This window comes from Strigops habroptila, chromosome 1 (assembly GCF_004027225.2).
Source record: "Strigops habroptila isolate Jane chromosome 1, bStrHab1.2.pri, whole genome shotgun sequence".
NCBI lineage: Eukaryota > Metazoa > Chordata > Aves > Psittaciformes > Psittacidae > Strigops > Strigops habroptila.
In genome coordinates this window covers 138,710,230-138,730,344 of record NC_044277.2, presented here as the reverse complement: position 1 = coordinate 138,730,344, position 20,115 = coordinate 138,710,230, and the positions used below count along the sequence as shown (strand labels likewise).

The 20,115-nt window shown below is 41.4% G+C and overlaps 1 protein-coding gene across 2 annotated transcripts in view; it reads right to left on the bottom strand.

Moving 5' to 3' along the window:
* Positions 1–865: 865 nt before the first annotated feature.
* CMC1 (C-X9-C motif containing 1) overlaps positions 866–20,115 on the bottom strand; it is a 42,984-nt gene continuing 23,734 nt past the window's right edge. The window contains exons 3-5 of one of the 2 annotated variants that reach the window (XR_003990877.2): positions 7,504–7,684; positions 2,801–2,891; positions 866–1,962 (exon numbers count right to left, since the gene is read on the bottom strand). Coding sequence is in view for 1 of the 2 variants with exons in the window: in XM_030481986.1 (XP_030337846.1) it covers positions 1,848–1,962; positions 2,801–2,891 (206 nt within the window). In the remaining variant the exon portion in view is untranslated. The remainder of the gene's footprint in view (positions 1,963–2,800; positions 2,892–7,503; positions 7,685–20,115) is intronic. The other variant, XM_030481986.1, reaches the window with a different exon arrangement.

Genomic DNA, 20,115 nt, shown 5'->3' with positions numbered 1-20,115 from the left:
AGACTGCAGTGGTAGGGAGTTCCACCCTGCTTTGAAACCCCCGTGCATTACAAACTGCCACTCACCTCTCCTCTGAGTTTTCATGTAGGCAAACTTTTCAAATAAGTATGTGGCACCTTTTTCCTCCTGCCTTTTAGGTCTTGCATTTGTAAGGGGCTTGTCTGAGGAGTTTGAAGAGAGCTTTAATATGCTGGAAGAGTACAGAAGTGAAAGCTATGGGGTCTGTGGTGCTTGCCCAGGTCTCCCAAGCGCTACAAAGAGGCAAAGATAGGCTCCTGTACTGCACAAACTGAGACACAAACCTTGCTGCACCCTGCAAGATTGTGGGGAGTCAAATCAACTTACAACTTCCAGTTGTAAGACCTTACGCTACTGATGTTTCTTACATTGATTAGAATCAAGGGCTGCTTCCTGTTAACCCCAGTAGGAAGGAGAGGTTGCAGCCAAGACAAAAACAAAACCAAAAGCAACTTACTTGTATGAGTTTGTCACCTCACAGTACTCATTCTTTCATTTGAACTTTAAATAAAAGATGCAAATGCAATTAAAATACAGGATACTGCACAAGATGTTATGAAAGTGGAAGGTGTGAAATCAGGAATTAGAAACTAGGAACTATTGCATTAAGGCCATGAGTTTGTTACAGAGAAGTTTGTGTCAGAGCCAGGGACAAAGTCCAGCCCTGTGCATGCCACAGCACACACAGGAGGAGCTGCAATAACCCAGTTCTTCCTTACACAGGCACCAGTGTAGGTAAAGAGAAATGAAGGGCTGAGAGCATAATTCAGCACATGCGACTTCAGGCTTGACAGCAGAGCTCATCAGTGCTGATAATATAAATAATAATATAAAGTTTGGGAGACTATTTCTAGTGAAGCCATTATGCATTTGAGAGTTCTACAACTAAGCAGCTTCAAGTACCAGTATACAGAAGATCCTTTCTTACGCAGGTCCTTTTTAAATAGGGACTTGCAAGTCCCTATTTAGTTTCTGCAAGAAGCAACCTGCATCTTACACACTCGGGTTTGTTGCTTACTCACCTCTGCTCATAATCATTTTGCAAGTGTGGTCACTTGCCCACTCCTGAAGTGTGGGAGCTTAAACAATCATCTTCATTGTGAATGAGGAAAGCAGGGGCAGATGCTGCTCTCGGTGATTTGCCTTCTCCTGTTTGTGGGGAAGGTTTAGTCAGGAAGGCTTTTCCCTCTAGTGTCAAAACAGTCAGTCTGGGCTGCACATGGACATGGGGCAGGCAGCTCTTCTGACAAGGTAGTCTTAAAAATGAGTCACAATGTAGGCAAAAGTGCTGTCAGGTTCTTATATGATTCACCATTTTCATGAAAAAGATGAATCGAATGGGTCCAAGAAGCAATCCTGCATTTGCCACCATTCTCTTCTAGTAAGAGCCTCGAAGAGCACCCCCATACACCCTCAGCTTCAGAGGACAAACAGACCAATTTTAACGCATACCCCATTTGTGATCAGTTAATACAACTTCAGTTATTCACCCTGAGGTTTTGCTGTGGCATAACCAGCCACACAGAACTAAACACAAGCTTGAAACTCCCAACAGCCATTTGTAAATTAGTAACAAAGCCTCGAGTCCAGGCAGAGAAACAGAGTGCTGCAAGTTCTCCTGCAAGCTGTCACAGCTGGCCTTAAGGATTTCATTACAGAGAGTTAAAAAAATTGACTTTTAAGCTCAAAGATCATTTTATTCTCCATTCATCTCATTTTGTGTAGTTCAGTTAAATTCCACACAGAGGGTACAGATGACTTAAGTCCGTTTAAAATCAAGTCAAATCAAAGTTGGATGTAAAATTTGAAAAGTTCATTTTTAGCTTTAACTACACATTTGAAGCGACCTTCTGTCTTTTTTTCTTAATTCCAGTTGCTCTGTATTCTTCTCTCTGCTTCAAATACTCTGCTTTGCATTCTTCATAGAATAATGGATCAGAATAGCTACAAGACAAATACATAATGCTGTTTTTCATCTTGCAATATGGAACAGTTAGGCCTGAACTCTTGCCTGGCTGCATGAGTTTCTTCATCAATTCCTAAATACTTGAGAATAATTGTCTCTAGTTCAAAAGCATCTAATCTTAATCTCTGGTTTTACAGGGCAGGGGACACATTCCAGCAAACCCCAAACCCAAGGCCCTTCTCTCCCCCCATTCAAAACCACAGAATCCCCAGCCCTCTCCCTGGGAAATTCAAGAATCCAACACTTCAGTCTGCCAACACTGGGGATAAATTAGGACTTTGGAAAGAGACATTTCAATCCATCCTGGCATCAAGTTGCCCTCTCTAGTATCTGACAGTTTCCCACTGCTGCTGTCAGTGCTGTTCACAACAGGGCGCTTTCGGGACAATGACTAAAACCTTAGAGAAGAGTTCAAGCAGCAAAAATCCAAACAAACTGACCCTGTCTCAGTGACAGGGCATTCAGGTGCTCACCTCCACCCCACACAGGTAACAGCCAGCACAGTGCTGTGTGTCAGCTGGGCTGAAAATCTCTGTCTGTCAGCACTTCAGTCAAACAAATCCACACCCATCCCCATTTAAATCAAGAGGAGTCTATAGCCATAGGGCAGGTCGATTAAGGCAATACAACCTCGTCAGGTTAGGGCTCTGACCTGCACAGTTTTTAAGGAAGCAAAGATACAGTTTCCAGATAATACATCGAAGTCACTGATCCCACATAACCCTGCTGAGAAGGTTTAAGATTTCTACTCTTTTCTCGATTAGTACAGGCCACGCAACAACAACAAAAGAGAACAAAAACTCCTGAGGGACTTACTAGCCAACCAGACAGTCCTTCAGTGCCGAGTTCTCCTGCCGACACTTCACCACCATGAGAAATCCAGTTTCTTGACAACACTTAGTAAATGCTGGGGAAAAAAAGAAACAAACGCGACCAAGTTAGAACAACATTGGTAAAAAACATCCACCTGTGTGTGTTCTCTTCCATATAAATACCCACCTTCTAGCATCCTGCACACTACTGGCAAGACACTAAGGAGAAAGTGATCCATCAGCTACACGCAACCCCTAGGTGAGGGTCATCTCCTTGTCCCTGGCTGTATTAATTGGGATTTCAATAAAACAGTTTGCAACAAAAAGTAGTGTTTGCCGGAAGTGTTGATGACAGTGTCTTAAGTGTCCTTCTGCAGCCAAACTTACATACCTGCAAAACTCTGCAAAGAACTGGTGTCTCATCTACTTCAAACATTACTCATGAGCACTTAAAACATGCTTCAGCGCAGCACCTAACGCCACGTGCTACCTGAAGATGTATGACTGAAGTATGCAAAAAATGGGTTTAAATTCACCAGTTGATTGATTACCAGTTGGGAAGACACTGCGATCTGTGCTCGAAGGTAGCTATTAACAACCTCACTCAGTTTCCAGGATCTCCTTTGGTACGTGTTTTAGGTTTAGATCTCAAGTCATCCACATCCACATGCACACTTGGAGGATACTTCTGGCTAGCTGAAGTTTACGAAGCAGTGTAAGCTCTGAACAATACAAGAAATGCATTATTAGGTTATCAAAATGTTTCTTTGGCTTTTAAAGGTGAATCTGACATTTCTTCTGTTGTTCCCTGGACTGTTGACATTGACTATCCCTACATCAGCATCGTTAAAAAAATCATACCTCTGATCACATTTCTTAAACTGTCCTTGTTCTTTTCTGCTAAAAACCTTGTAAGCCTTTGAACACTCATGGTTTGCATAGTGACCAGCTTGATTTCTATTCTCTGCAGGCACTTGTTTAAGTGCTGTGCTGGTCTGTACTAATCATCCCTCCTGGAAGCTGTGAAGTCAGGAAAGCCAGCAGGAGGTCCCTCTCACTCCTTAGCTCACCAGTCTGACTGGTTGAGGGCGTGATGTCCCAGTGAACAAAACCCGAACTGCAGTTGCAAGCATCCCCTGGCTGCAGGAGGCCCCGCTTGCGGTACGGGGCCAAGCACTGCCTGCAGTGATAAAACTGCTTCCAGCTCTCTAGCTTTAACCTTACTGACTCTTAACCACAGGGGAAAAAAAAGGAGGAGGTTAAAGGATATTGGGCAACCTCATGAGCACACAAAACCTGATTATCCCGCTCTCCTCTTTCTTCCAGCACTTTAAAATCCCTTTGGCAGTCACGTAAGGAGTGGGGTACAAGACAGGTTTAGTTATAAATGTCTACCAGAAACTTTATAGGTGTCTAGAGAATGTTGTTCTGTTTTTAATTAGGCTCTGACTTGCTCACAACCCTTCCATGAAGCTAAACATCTCACTGCTGAGCAGCACAGAGTGTTAAAACTACTGGTTTGGAGAACAATCTCACAAATAATGCACAATAGTTCCAGATATAATCTCAAACCAAGAATTAATCTTCACCTCCGCAGACAATGACCACTCATTCCTCACTCAAGCAATACCTGCACAAAGCTTCAGGGTGCACAGCAAGACACCACAAAAGGAGCAGATACAGAGGATCTGATTATAACCCCACTGTAGTTTAACACTTCAGCAGCTCTGAGCAGTTACTGGAACACTTGGGAACCCTCACACTCAAACCAACCTCCTTCATGATACATCACACATGATACAGAGAATAACTGCTCTTTCAGAGCAGAATGCATCTTTTAGAAACCTTGTGCATCACCCAATCTTTACAACTCTAGCAAATGGCTTTCCACGACTTTACAAGACCATGGGCTGATACAATATACTGTCTTCTTTCTCCTTGCAAGCAGCAAGCTACTGAAACAGAACCTCAGGCAGCAGTGAAATCAGATGTAAATTTAGGCCAGTCTGCAAACTCACTGCAGACTAACACAACAGAAATAAATGTTTCAAACAATCAATCAAACTTAGCCCACTATTTACAAATACAAGCCGAACAAAAGGAGGGACGGAGCTCAACACAACAGGAGTGAAAATGCCTTGTTAGAAAGGGGAAAAAAAAAGCTCATCTTTCACAAAATGAACCCTGATGAGGCTTTGCCAGGACAGCCACATATGTCCATCACTGAGTGCTCTCTGCACAGACAGGGACAGATCCAGTTCTGCGTCAGCGAGCTGCAGGTGCCTACCAGTTACCACGGAAACTGGCCATGGACCCCTCTCTCCTGACATCCTATCTGACACAGGTCAGCCCCACAGGCTGCTCGCCATGCCATAGGCTGTGTCTAAGGGGATGCACACTGAGCAAAGGGCTCTTCTCGAGGCTGCAGCTCAGAAATAGTTCACTGAGCAGTTCACCGCTGATTCGAGGCCAGATCTCATCTTATTCCTCTCTCTCTCTCACAAAGAAAGCTTTGTGCTTCTGTTGTAAGGCAAATCCGAAACAAGTTTTGGGCACAGTTCTGAGCATTTTAAGTCTTCTTACTTTTTGGCCATTACACCCACACAGAGAGATTTTACCTGCTGAAGCGAGCTTGCAATTTAGTACCTTCTCTAAATCAACCAAGTACATACAGGCAGACAGTACCTTTGCCAAGAGCAAGGTCTGTTTTCAACTGAACAGAAGCTGAACAACCATGTTTGAATTCAGCAATTCAGTTTTGCCAGTTCTCACCTGCTAGCATATAAAGCATACATAGCTGTTCTGCCTATGGAGGGAAGGCCACTTCTCTCCTATGATTTTCAGGGACAGACGTGACAGCTTTGTGGCCGAGCTCAGTGACGCGCGGCCCCTCCCCGGACTGACTCTTCAGCAGGGAGCACCTTGGGCCTTGAGCAGCTCTGGGAAGCTGATGAGTTTGGTCCTTGGCGACTCCAGATCCCCAGTGGTCCAGGATGCAAAAGCAGCATTTCAGTGGGTCTCCCCATCTCAACTTAAATACTTGAGAAAGCAGGACATGGAGAACAAGGGGAAAACCAGCTGCTTTTGTAGATCCTGGCACATGTAGGGTCACAGAACAAGGGAAGAAAGAGCTTTTAAAAGCCTTCTAAAATTATTTCTGAAGCTGTCTGGATACGCGTGATTTTATTTTTTATAAAAATCCTATTCAGAGATTTTGTATAATTCTGTTCAGACACAGAATTATAGAAATAATGTTGGAGGTATCAAGAATTATTTTGGAATGTCAGATTATTAATTAGTATACTTGATGGTTGATTAAGAACTGCTTTAAGTTACAGAGCACTCTTTTATAAGGGCTTCTTTGATAATTAGCTGGAAGGTTGACACAGTAAAGAACTGTTCACAAAGATCTTTACATAAATCCTTGCTGAAGTATAATCAGTATCTAGGAATGATGTTTTTCTTTAGGATTTTTAATAGCCTTTTCCCCCAACTCTGTTTTATGACTTTAGTACAAGACAATATGGGAAGCAGATGGAAACCAAAGTGAAACTGGGCAACGGTTCCCTTATCTCAGAAAGAAGACTGGACAGACGATTCCCCTGCCTACGCAGGCAGTCGGAGACACGTGCAATAATCAGCACATTACAGTGATGATTTTCAGTTTTTAAAAGATCAAATACATTACCAGGAAATTTAGTTACAACAAAGTTGTATGGTAGGGGGGGTATGGGGGATGTCCACCAACAGATGTGCTGGTACATACACTTCTTAATTTAAAGAAAATAAAAAGCCAGGGTATTACCCATTTCATCTTAGAACTTAGTCATAGGTTCAAGGAATATTTGTTCTTATATGATGAAAATAGAAACTTGTAGGACTTTGACTCAAAGGGACAAACCAACATCTGGCATAACACAGAGCCACAGCTCTGCTGCATGAAGATAATGATTTTCTTCCAAGCCATTAAAGAAGACGAGGTTAAATTTAACATTTCTAATCTCAATGTCTGCAGACCTACAAAGAGCGGACAACAAAACCAAGGCACCATAGTTAAGACACTACGCAGCCTATGACCCCCCTCCACCCCAAGCAGAGGAAGGCTGGTCTCAGATGGTGTTTGTAGGGGATTTTTAAAACTGTTTTTATGGTTTTTACTTTAAATATTTAAAAATACTAGATACTTCATTATTTCCTTCTGCAAACACAAAGGTCTTTCCATGTGCAAAGCAAGAGAAGAACAAAAGGTGTTTGGGACTGATCTCCAGACAACCAGGTGCACAGGAACTGTGTTGATAGAACAGTGCCAAGGGGTCCTCGTTATTCTTTTCAGTGTATGTGTGAACTGTAGGTAGTACAAAGACTATTTCTGAACGTTCATTTTTTGCAGGTTCAGTTTATAACAATACTTGGCGCTTTCATATTGATTCCTGTCGCAAAGTGTTGTACAATTATAATATTAGAACTGTAGTTTTACCAATCATAATTATGTATCTATTTTGCAGATGTTCTTGTACACAAAAATAAATGAAATACTCCCCATTATCAAGATAAATTGATCCTCTCAGGTCTGGCTCTAGTTTATTTAAAGACTTTACAATTTTACTACTTAAGAGAAAGTCCTACAGAGGTGTTATCTCACCATTTATATTTTCTCAACACTTATGATACTGCTATCACACTCTTAAAATAAAAAAAAGCTTGTACCATGATCCAGACCAGGCTTGTGCTCTATTCCTGGGGTGCGTTTTTTCCTTTAAACAAAAAGGCAAGTAGTTTGTCCAACGTTTAGGTAATTGCTTGAGCTCTGCCACCGGCTGGAGAACAGAGGCCCCAGTAACACTGCGGACTTGTGGGGCGATGGTGGAAGGAGGAGGAAGCAGTTCCCCTTAAAATGTAAGCAAGGACAAGATTTTTAGACCTACATGTGTAAGATGTATACAAAACATTAAAGTGACACAGAACATCATGAGCAACGTTTGATGGTGAAGTTGTTCCGCTTTTAATTTTTGTATTAAATTGTGATTTATTAGCTTGTTACTTTGCAGATTACTCAGTATGCACAGAACAGATCACTGGTGCGTTTAATGAGCCAGAGGAAGTAGTAGGGTGCACATGAAAAGATTGGTTTACATTGTAGCGTACGAGCTATTTGATATTTCTAACACAGTACAAAAGAAAGCTTCTCTGTAGATTGATCATGGTTCAGTTAACATCACTGAATATCTAATACCTCCAACTCAATTAATTCTCACCTGATTAAGATCAGTCTGATATTCAAACTAAATCATCTCTCCAGTCAAGTAGAAATCAATATTTCTGATTTTACTTTTAAATTACAATAACAAATAAAATACATGCATAGTCAGTAAGCCAGGAGTAGCTTTCCTATTCTAGTCTACTATGGCATGCATAACAGCTGATTAAAGAATTATTCTAATTTGAGCAACAATATATATAAGACAAGATTAATTTGAATAGAGGGAGATAGCATGAAATAATTAAATGCATCTTACATAGGGCAAAGAGAAAATTGACATAAAATAACCTTGATTCTTTGAAGTGAACCTCTGTTATGAGATCAAATACTTTGTCTCCACAAGTATTCATTTGCTGTAACATAAAAATAATCATATACTTTCCATTTTCCTGCCCATCACCACCCCCCAAAAAGCTGCTCCATTTTAGCTTCTGTAGCTTCAACATACTACTGAGGGCATCTGTCCTGGGGCAGATGATCAATAAGTAGTAGCACACAACACAGGACTGGGGAGGAGAGACGATTCCAGGAATCCAGGAATTTTAGGAAAGGGATATCCACTGTGTTAAAGATCTCTCCTCCTATCCAGTCTTTTCCAGGGCACTCTCAGCACCGAAAACCAGGATTGTGGACCCTTACAGTAAAGAATTTCTTCCTTATATCTAATGTACATCTACGCTCTTTCAGTTTAAAGCCATTACCCCTTGCCTAGATAGCACAACTGTGATCTGCAGAGGAAGAATATATTCACAAAACCCAAGAACTGTTTCTATAAACACATTTCCTTGGGGTAAAGAATACAAGTTATATCCTAGAAACAAATCTGAAGACTTTGCTTTAGGGGACATTTACAGTTGGAGATGAGAAAGTGACACACTGAATCAGACCAAGGGCCTGTTTGTCCTGTGTACCATCTTTCTCAGAAGCCAGTAATAGCTGCTTCAGAAAGACGTGCCAGAAAGTCTACATTAGGGAAGAACATTTTCTTCCTAACCCCTATCAACTGTAAGCTTGGCTTATACCTGGAAGCAGAAAGTTCTTACATCCCTTTCAAAACCCTTATGATCACTTGCACAGTGGGTCCAAACTGACAAGCCTCCAAGAGAAGAGGAGGAAGAAAGAGAGAAAACCAGCCCAATACCAAAAAGGCACATGCTAGCCTGAATCCCCCCAACATCTGTCAGCCCCGGCTTGCTTAAGCCCTGCTGAAGTCCCACCTATTGCAGTTGTGGTTATCTCTGTCATTCCACGGATGCCTTTTTCATTAGCAAGTTTTCAAAATCCTGCTGCAAGAATTAATTGGCCTCCAAGTATCCCTCGGCTGGATGCAGAATAGGCCGAAGCAGTGGGGAGGAAAAGCACTGCACAGGTCAAAAATGTTTGGGGGTTGGTTTTTGGTTTCAGAACTATCCAGTTACTGGCTCTGTAATGCCACTTGGAAGCAAGTCTTCAAAGTCTTCATCTCTTCAATGCATAGATATTACATGTCTCTGTGCTTGGTCAACGGCGCACACCTGGCAAGAGCTTTTCTTTTCTGATATTACAGCTTAGAAGGGGCTTTTCAAATGACTATAGGAAATCAATGGCTTATTTAAACTTTGTTTCAAAAGTTATAGAAAAAATATTGGGTTTTTTTTTATTTATTTGTGGTGTTTGTTGGGTTTTTTTACAAACCACAATATCACTCCTGTACAGCAGGTAGGGATTCTCCAACATCAAACCAGAAGTCACTGCTCAGCTGCTGATCTACTTTTCATTACAGAAACATTAACAAGGTTTCTGTTGTTTTCAAACACAACAATCACTGAAGAGGATTTCTGGGAAATCATTTCTGGGGAAATTTCTGAGGGGAAAAAAAAAAGAGGATTTTAAGAAATTAACATCAAGTAATGACAAATACACCCAAGAAAGCTATAAAGGATGAAGACACAGTCCTGTTCCCATACAACACAGAGGAAACCTCTCTCACCAGAATTACTACATGTGCTCTACAGTCTAAAATGTGCTTCCATTCACACTGAGAATTGTGGATGTTTGTCAGAGGTATCACCAGAAACCCCAAAGGACAGCAGGGAAGTACTTCTGTCTGCCCCAGTTAACCCACAGCAGATTGTTGGACCTTTTCTCCCCAACTTCCTGAGCAAGAGACAGTGAGTGAAACCTGAAAAAGGGCAAGTTGAAGTCTCCTGGACTTCAGGAGAGTGGAGTTTGGTCTCTTGCGGGATCTGCTTGGTGGAGTGCCATGGGATAAAGCCCTGGAGGGAAGAGGGGCCCAAAAAAGCTGGTTAATATTCAAGGATCACCTTCTCCAAGCTCAGGAGTGATGCATCCTGACAAAGAGGAATTCAGGCAGGAACACCAGGAGGCCTGAATGGATGAACAAGGAGCTCCTGGACAAACGCCAGCATAAAAAGGAGTCCTACAGAACGTGAAAACAAGGACACGTAGCCTGGGGGGAATATAGAGAAATAGTCAGAGCAGCCAGGGATCAGGTTAGGAAAGCTGAAGCCCTGATGGAACTCAAGCTGGCCAAGGATATTAATGGCAACAAGGAAAACTTCTATAGGTACATTGGGGATACAAGGAGGATGAGGGAAACTGTGAAGAGGAAACAGGAAACCTTATCACCTGGCACTTGCAGAAGGCCGAGGTACTCAATGACTTTTTTGCCTCGGTCTTCACCAGCAAGAGCTGCAGCCATACTGCCCACCTCACAGAAGGCAAAGGCAGGGATGGGGAGAATGCAGAACTGTCCACTGCATAATAGAGAGATTAATCTTCATTTTCAGCCTGATAAAGATTCCGAATGCACACATTCCTCCTTGACTGGGGAAAGTGTCTTCCCAAGAAACCACAGAGCAAACAAGGATGTTTTTTTTAAAAAGTACACCCTAAAATATCAGATGGTCCTTTCCAGACCAATGCTGATGAAGTGCTGCAGTAGGCATTATTTGTAGTAATACACAGTTAGTCACTAGAATTTTGACAGAACTTGGACTTCATCAGCAAATGGAGCTTCAGCAGAGATGATGCAGAGGTATACCTACTTGTTAGCTTTAGTGCAGTGAGCACAAGCTTGACCTGATCTGATCTCCCATCCTGGACTTCCAGACTTGTCAGCATTTTTTGTATGCATGTGTATATACATGTATCTATAAATATATGCACATGTACACACATACATGTTTTTGCCCCAAACACACAGAAATACAGTACACTGTCATATTTATGAAGCGAGTTCCAGCTCTTCAAGAGCTAAGAGACAAGACCTCCTGCCTCTGACTAAGCACAACACCCCAAGCACAGCAGTACAAGGAGGGTTATGTCCTCAGAAGCCAGGAGAGAAATAGCAAGTGCATAACTATTACGTATAAGGCTTTACAGTGACTGGACTTTGTCAGGCAGGGCAGATTCAGGTGCTCAAAGATGACAATGTTCTGGGTTATTCAGGCAGATTTGTTAAGAAAAGCAGAGCTCCTATTCTTCGCACTGAAATTACAAAGAAAAAGAATATCCTTTTAAGCAAAGTAAGCACTTTGCTGTGAAAGTTTCCTTGGGTAAATCATGATTTGTCTACTGAAGATACTTGCTTTAGGAATGTTCTGGTCAAGTACAAGCACTGCCTTCTACATAAGGTTTCAGGTAAAGCATGCCCAGCGAGCACAGCCACCTAGTTGAACCGCACTGTTCTTAAACAACTGCTTCCTTTAAGACTGCCTTGATGTCATTTTCCTCCCACCCTGCAGTAAGAATCCCTGACACCAAGTGCTACCGTACCAGGCGCTGGAAGAGGCAGAACTGGAACAAATGCAAGTTCCCCCATGGCTACTGTCTGTCACTGCCTGCTTTTATATAAACAAGTGCATCCAACTTGAGCTGCGCAGAGTACCCTCGCCGCTGCGCATCCTCCTGCCTCCTTCGGGAGCTGCCGAGCCACTCAAGGACAGTGAGAAGTTAGCATAACAGATGATCAAAAGAAACAACATCCCCCTCCCTGCGTCCCACAGTGACTGACTCCTCAGCTGAACTCCGAAGCTGAAAAGAAAAAATCAATTTAGAGGAGACAGAATGGCAGAAATAGCAGTAACCTCCTTCTGCCACACGGTGGAGATAGAGCAGGTCATTTACGGACCTCTTGACGAGGCAACTACACACCAGCTCTTATTTACAGCATGCTGCTTCGGGGATAGATTTTCCCCCCCTCAGTGGAATTTACTGTATTTCCAAAAGGATGATTTTTAACTCCAAGTTCGAATACCGAAGTTGGCAATAGCAGTAGTAGTTCTCCCTCCTCTGAAAGAAACAGAATATCCTCTAAGCAAAAGTGAAACTGTCTTCAGGGATCCAGATGGGGGTGGGAGTGGGATGTGGTGTACAGAATGGGGTCAAAATTTCAGGCCTTCTCATAGACATTAAACTGAAGAGATGAGGCCAAGGCTATTCAGAACAATGCAAGACTGGCAGCTTATTACATACAACCTTACTCAGAGAAGTTCTGTTGTGGACCAAAAGCTTGCATAAAGACAGCAATCAGCTCTTGCTTCTACTCACATAGGTAAACTGATCATGGGAGGGAGGGAGGAGAAAAAACTCCTAAGAATTATCAACCCCCCCTCTCCTCTAACCTGCCACGTCTTTTGGTGTGATGCACTGCTTCCATGAATCATTTATTGACCAGCAGATTGGGCTCGGACATCAATCATCAGAGACTGGGAAAAGGCAGAACTGATGACGTACATAGAGCTCTGCTGATAAAGTCACTGGTTCTGACAAGGAAGCACCAGGCTGAAGCCCTGATGTCATGCCCTGATGTCACAGCAGATACAACCAAGCAGATGTTTCTGTGATGCTACTGCCTGTCAGACCCAAACAGTACCAGGCCAAAGCATTATACCTGTATAAGAGGGTGTAATAATAGACCTGATTCTATAGAGAAATGACGAAATGAGGCCATTTCTCCATAGTACAATGAAATACTTGTGGACAGAGAATTTACAAACAAGCCTCTGATAAATCCACCAAGCAAACCAAAATCCATCAGGCGCTGTCAGCTATGAAAGTCCCTCTATACAGAAGAACTGTTCTTCAGCATAAAGCTTAATGGACAAATGGCATAAAATTCTGTGTAATGCCAAAGACTTCACTGGCACAAATCCAGACTTAGTTTGGTGTAACGAAGCCTTGGGGACAGTGTTCTGACGGCTGACTACACTGTCCTCAAGCTGTACGCACGCATGTACTCAAGTTTGGCAGGAGGTGCTTGTTTAAGTGCACCTACCTGCCTGCTCCAAGTATCTTGCCTCTGGTACAAAAAGATGTGAGAGTAATACAGTCTCAACACTGCTATAAAAGAAATGGCAAAAATAATCACATAAACATGCGTTCCATACTTAGAAAAAAACCCTGCTCTTTAAAAAAATTCTTCAAACAAGTGTGTATATGTATATATAATATATATATGAACAAGTATTAGCAATGCATCTGCTAAAAAACTGTTGGCAAAGGAGACATTAAAAGTTTAGATGAGAAAAAATATGTACGTATATGATACTTCCTACAAAATATCCTATGCTACCTAAACACACAAGAACTGCTCAGGTTTTGTCAAGTGCTTTCTAAAGAAGGAGACAAAGTTTGTTTCTAACAAGCTCAGCCACAGGATCCAACAGGGCTCAAGGTGCTGTAAGACACGAGGTGATAGAAGACCACTGTGTGTTACCCAGTGGCAGCTGAGGACACTAAGAATTCAAAGCAGCATCTGGTGGCAAAGGCACCAGCAGAAACCGAGTGAATGCTGCCATTACTGTGGCCTTCTTCAGCACCAGTACATCCCTGTGTAACTTTTGGCCTTTCATGTCTGCTTAGGACTGAAAGCCCTTTGGAGTGCATCCTGACTTCTACATAAGGATCTTTCCTGCTTGTGACCTCTCAGTGCTGTGACTGCACGTCGGTGAGTACACTGGTACACTGACATCACAAGAACACAACTTGGCTAAAAACCTTCCCTCCATTTTCTGGGTGCTGAACTAAATGAGCCTTACCCACTGAATGCAGATGTACACATGCCTCCACCACCACAGATTTGTCAGTATGGAAGTTTTTCCAAAGACTTCTCTCACCTTTATTCTGAAAGAAAAAAAAAACAACCCACCCAAAAGCTAGCATATGCTGTATTAATGTAAAACCCCTAGAGGGCAACTCAGCTTCAATTTCAACCTGCATAAATATTCAGCTCCTTAACTAGTTTACAGATTATGTAAACTATTTCCTTCAACCTTGGGGTTTTTTTTCCCTCATTTAAAAGAAATGAATCCTTTTCATTCTCAAATCACACTACTGCTGCCTATTTAGTGTAAGTTAATCACCACTGCCCAACCAGAGACGGAGTTCTCAACCCAACAAAGCTCAAATGTGTGCAAAAGAGAACAATAAAGAAAACACATGCAAGGGCCTCATTTAAACAAAGGCAGAAAACAAGCATATGAATGTCTGAAATCACGCTTTTTGCATTAAAGACCTTTAACAATACATCTTGTTTATTATTCAGCTTAGTATTAATTTATTGCATGGCATCTGTTTTCTTACACAGCAGGCTGGTTGGAAGTCTCAGATTTATGCATTTAAGTTTACACTGTTGGGATTATTTCCCTGTTTTCCTCTACATACTATGATTTAAGCCTTCTGTAAGTATTTGAGGACACACACACACACACAAAAAGTGATGAAACAGGAAAAAAGATGTCAAATTAGCCTTGGAAAATACTTTCATTTATTCTCCAGACTTCAACTAGAGCCCAGCTCTGCTGTAGTGGTGAAAGGAAAAAACCAAGCAGACAACCAGGAAGTAATTTGTGACATGGAAGTAAAAAACCTTCATTTAATTCCAAATGTTCTCCCCAGATTTTAAAACTGCTAACTCCAGTGCCCGGCTGAGCCTTGTGTGCAATGAAGCAGCAGGCATCAACTGCCTTGCCCCTACTTTCCACCTCATCTTGGTGGGAGCTGAAAGGCACTTAGTAACCTGCAGTCCACATGTTCACAGCACCTGCAGACACACTCATGTTTAATGTTAGAGAAGGCACTAACAAATCACAGGACTCTCAAGCGATGTGGGAGCAACCTGGGATAGGCAGGAAAAAAACAGCTCAAGGGAATCCTTCACAAATGCTCACAAAGCCCAAGGGTTTCTACATGGCTTTTGCAGGACTCCAAATACCCTAACAAAAATTCATAACAGTCATCCGTGCTTTATGCATACCAATGCAATGCATAGTGATTATGATAGTTCTCCTTCAGATATGATCTTATCCACATTTCCATGTGTGAACACAGACTAAAAATGACTACCAGTGGAATTCACTTTACCTAATTTTAGCTGCCCAAAATTTACATGTGTCACCTAACACTGACTCTGGCAGTACCCTGCTGTCCTTCATGGTGCCTTGACGCAAAACTGAGAGACGGAGCATGCAAGGTACTTCCAGAATGCAGTTAGGGCTCACCTAAGAGATTTAAATGGGATGACTGGTATACACTAGACATAACTTTCAGATGACTAGAACTGGGATGAAATGTCTCCCCCTCTTACGTGACCTCAGAAACAATCAAAAAGGAGGAGTTCAAGGAGCCAACGTAAGTCTCCAAAGCTAGCGCTCCACTCACAAGGGTCTCCTTTCTGAGCACTGCAGAACAATATGAAGTAACTGCTGCCACACTGGAGCTCTGAAAGACTGCAGAAAGGAGAAGAGGAGGACTAGACACTGTTTCTTATTCAGATTCAACCCCTCTGCTTGCTTGAAATAAAGTGATCATTCTGACTTTTTGCTTGAAGTTCAGCCAACGCTTAGAGACTCAAGCACTGGAGAACTGTCTGTACAAACTCTGCCCAAGTTAAAAAGTTACTGTGCAATCAGTTAGTTTGGACACATAAAACACTCATTACTACTGCATCTCTCTTTATGGAGAGCACATGGTAGAACCTGAATTTCAGTGCATCAACCTTGTAATCAAACTTACGATACTGACTGTATTACATTAGAAACTAGGCAATTCCACCTGCTTCACATAAAGCAATTGTCGACACTGTTTCAATTTAGCCTTTATGTGAAAAGTACCTAGGCAAGCCTAAAATATAGTCATGCAAACACTAAATTACCTTCAAGTGCTTTTAACGCACTCATAGAGGTGATCTCCTCCTCCTCCTTCTTACAGCAGCTGAATTAGCTTTCAGGCAAGTCAGGTCACTGCAACTCAAGCACTAGGGCAAGGGAGGTCAGCTCTGGAACAAACAGCACCTCACTGAGACCGCTGATTATGCCTCAGAGTGAAGAAACTTTGTGCCTTGGGTAAGACCAGGCAACCAGAACTAGGCTGCACTAATAGAACTGCCTGTGGAACATTGCATAGGTTTCCTAAGCTCAACCAGTTATCGTTTAGAAGAGAACTTCATTCTGTGGTCATGCCAACCCAGCAGTCTTCCACAGAGACAATAATGTATTTTTGCATTTAAAAATCCAACATGGAATCTTACCTTTCATTAGCAACAGCAGTAAGTGGATACTAATTGAATTCAGGTACATAAATGCATATTGGAATATGTAAGTAGTTACCTAGATTAGAATGGAACTAGCATATTTAACTTAGGCAAAAAATAAAAACTAATTCCTTCATTGATACTTAAACAGAAAGAGAAGAGAAAAAAGACCAGAACTATTAATCTGATTTACTGGACTGCTGGAAGAAATCAGTTAAAAGTTGTCAACTGTTAAACATCCTCCTTCTACAGAATTGCAAACATGTATTTATAGGGCTTGCAAGTTACTAAGTGTTCTCTGCCCAACAATGAATGTTTCTCAAAAGTTTATGCGCAGTCAGTAACCAGTATTTACATCAATTTGATTGCAGAGTGAAGAGGACAGATTCCCCAAAGAGTATTCTGCTTTAAAACAACTGCTATGGTTTCATAGTTACTTAACGGATGGAGCATACCAAATGAAACTTATACAATAGCCTTGCTGAAGTAAGACGATTCTCTTCCACAGCGTTCTCACACGCCACAAAGGACTTAAAAACTCTCTCAAGCTGTTTTAAGTGTATAAAACGAGAGAAAAAAAACCATCATCACATACATGCATATGCTTTTTATTTTCCAACTAGTTAAATCAGGAATAGTTTTCAAAAGTGTAAGATGAAGACACCTCTTACAAAAAGAAAGCTGAACCATTAGCACTATTACTCAACAGTAATGAAGCATCATTGGATGTAGATAACATATTCTAAACACAGGACACTGGATAGAAGTCACTGAAGACACCACAGAAGCTTTAAGCTCTGTTAGTATCCTCTTACAGATTAATCAGTTAATTACTAATTAATTAGTAAGTAAACTTTTGGTTATGTAACCCCAAGCAGTAAACATTCTTTTACATTCTTCTTTTCTATATTCTATGGAAAGCAATGGTAAGGTTCTGTTTATTAACTAGATATATGTTGAAGCCTACGCTAACATAATAACACAGAGCAGTGCCTGTAAACATTATGGCCTGGCAGAATTTTACCCTGAACTTCAGGGTTTTACCCTGAAGATGGGCATAACCAGAAGGAATATTCCCATCTGAATCCTGACGTGCCTGCCCCGCTGCACTGGGTCTCACCCAGCATATCATGTTTCTTTAACCATGTTGACTTTTGGTTTCAAGTATCTCCCTCACTGACGTACTCCGACATCAAGAAAGAAATAGAAGGGACATTTCCTGCACACACAAACTTCATGCATCGTTGGGGTAGGAAATGGGATGGCACACAAGACAGGCACCATCTTCTCCTGGTTACTGTTCTATAGCCACACCCAAGGTGGGTATCACAGACAAATTAATGCTTGTGCAAACCCTGTAATACACGCGTTTTCCGTATTTGGGAGCTCAATTTCTTCAGCAATGTTACTTTTATTATGCCTCTTTAACAATGAACAGAAAGTATACTGTAGGTTGGAGAGTTCATACACATTAAGAAGGAGCATTAAAAAAGAACACTCAGAAAACGCGAAGAAATAAGCGGTCGAAATCAGGACAGATGAGGAATGACAAAGATTATTTACCCCAGAAAAAATAAAGAGTACTTTTCATCATTGGCCTTATGAATTAGTTTGACTGGTCTGTCAGATTCACTGTAGGAAATCACCACCCCAAAGGCAGATAAAAAGAAGTAATGGGCAGCAAAGTGTAGTATTTGAAGTTGCAGACTGCAATCATTCTTGTTTCCTAGAGACCGTTTTCTTCAACCTGACAGCACTAGTTCCCCCTGTGAATTTAAACATAGTTTTTTACATTGTGACATTAAGTTTTTGCCTCTTTGTTTGTTTGTTTTTATTTCTTTCTTTATTTTCATTTCTTCGTGCTCCCGAAAACAACTCTGGAATCTCAGCGTCCCCCAAGCCTCCTCAGGAACTCAGCGGTAGAAACAGTTTCCCAAGATGGTCACTGAACAAGGCTTCTATTTTCCCTTTTCTTTTTCCCATTTTTGCCTTTTTTAGATAAAACAGATTGTCCTATTTCTTCCATTGAAAATGCCACTCTTATTCAGACCACTACTGGGAATCTCCCGAATGTCTGAGAACAGAAATGACTTGATACACAAAGAAAAGTTAGTTTAGACATTATAAAGCCCCAAAACATAGAAAACAAACAAAAAAATAACCCACCATGCTTTCAACGTAAAAAATAACTAAGCATTGGAACAGCCTGTCCATAGAAGCTGCAACATCAATCAGATTACAGGACAAACACAGGCATGCTAGATATGGCCACAAGAGAAGATGATGGCCCAAAGTGTCTTCCAAAGTCATTTCCAGCCCTGCATTCCTCTTATGCTTTATAAAGGTGCCCTCCAATTCAGAAGTGATTTTCTAGAGCACTCAGGTTTGACAGTCTTTTTATGGAATTGAAGCTAATGCTATTAAAGCACAGTTAGAACAGCTTAGACTGCATCAAGAAGTCCTGCTTTCAACTCCCTCCTATGTGCTTGCACATTACACACTTCCTATACATTTCCCACATATTAAACAATAGCATTCAGGAGTCCTTTCTGCCAACATAAGCTGTGTCTCCATGAAATGACTGTTAGAAGGTCTGACAGTCCACAGCCACAGGTGATATTACATCTCAAGGCACACCTTTGCAGTGCTTTTTCACCAACTTCACAAGTATCCCATTACAGCAAGTTTATACTGTATTTAAGTCACCAAGAAATAAAGCAAGACCTGTATCAAGCCTGGTGTGCAAGTGTAACAATGAGTTTATACACATAAGCAGACTGTATGATGTAGTGCTTCAAAAAGAACTATTTAAATAGCCTTACAATACGTTGCTGATGTGGAGGCTTGGCAGGTGTATTTAGTTTCTATTGAAGAGGAGGGAAAAAAAAACCACTACTAGATACTTCCTTGAAAGATTCTCGATCACAGACAGCAAGAAAGAAGGATATAAAGTGCGAGACATTGTATGTGATAAAATTCATTTATCGCATGAAATAAATCCTGAACTTGATATTAGAAGTAAAAAAAAAAAAAAGGCATTTAGGACATAAAAGGAATTTTTCATTAAACTCATTTTCGGAAAAAGGTAGAAGGCAGATCCCTTAATACCATAATTAAAGTCCAAAATTCCCTACAACTATTTCAACTGCCTCCCATTACAGTAAATAGCAAGAGAAGAATCTGTTCAATCCATCCAAGGAAAATTTTCATGCATTACTCTTCTGCAGTATCTTCTTCAAAATTCCTAATGTAAATTCCTTTCCTACTCATTATCCCATCAGGATGATTACCTTCCAGCCCTTATATGATTCCTTTCAAATCCCTTACTAGTATCCCTCTCAAATCAAGCATGCAGCAGCTACATTGTTTTTCTTGCCCTGACCACCAGTTAAAGCCTCAGCCATACCTCCAAAGCTCTGTACAAAGCTCTAGTATTCCTCATCCCTTCCCTTTCACATCTCCTGACTACCTCTGCAGCAACTGATGCCTCAACCAAAACACTTCTCATCTTCTGTCCCATGCTTAC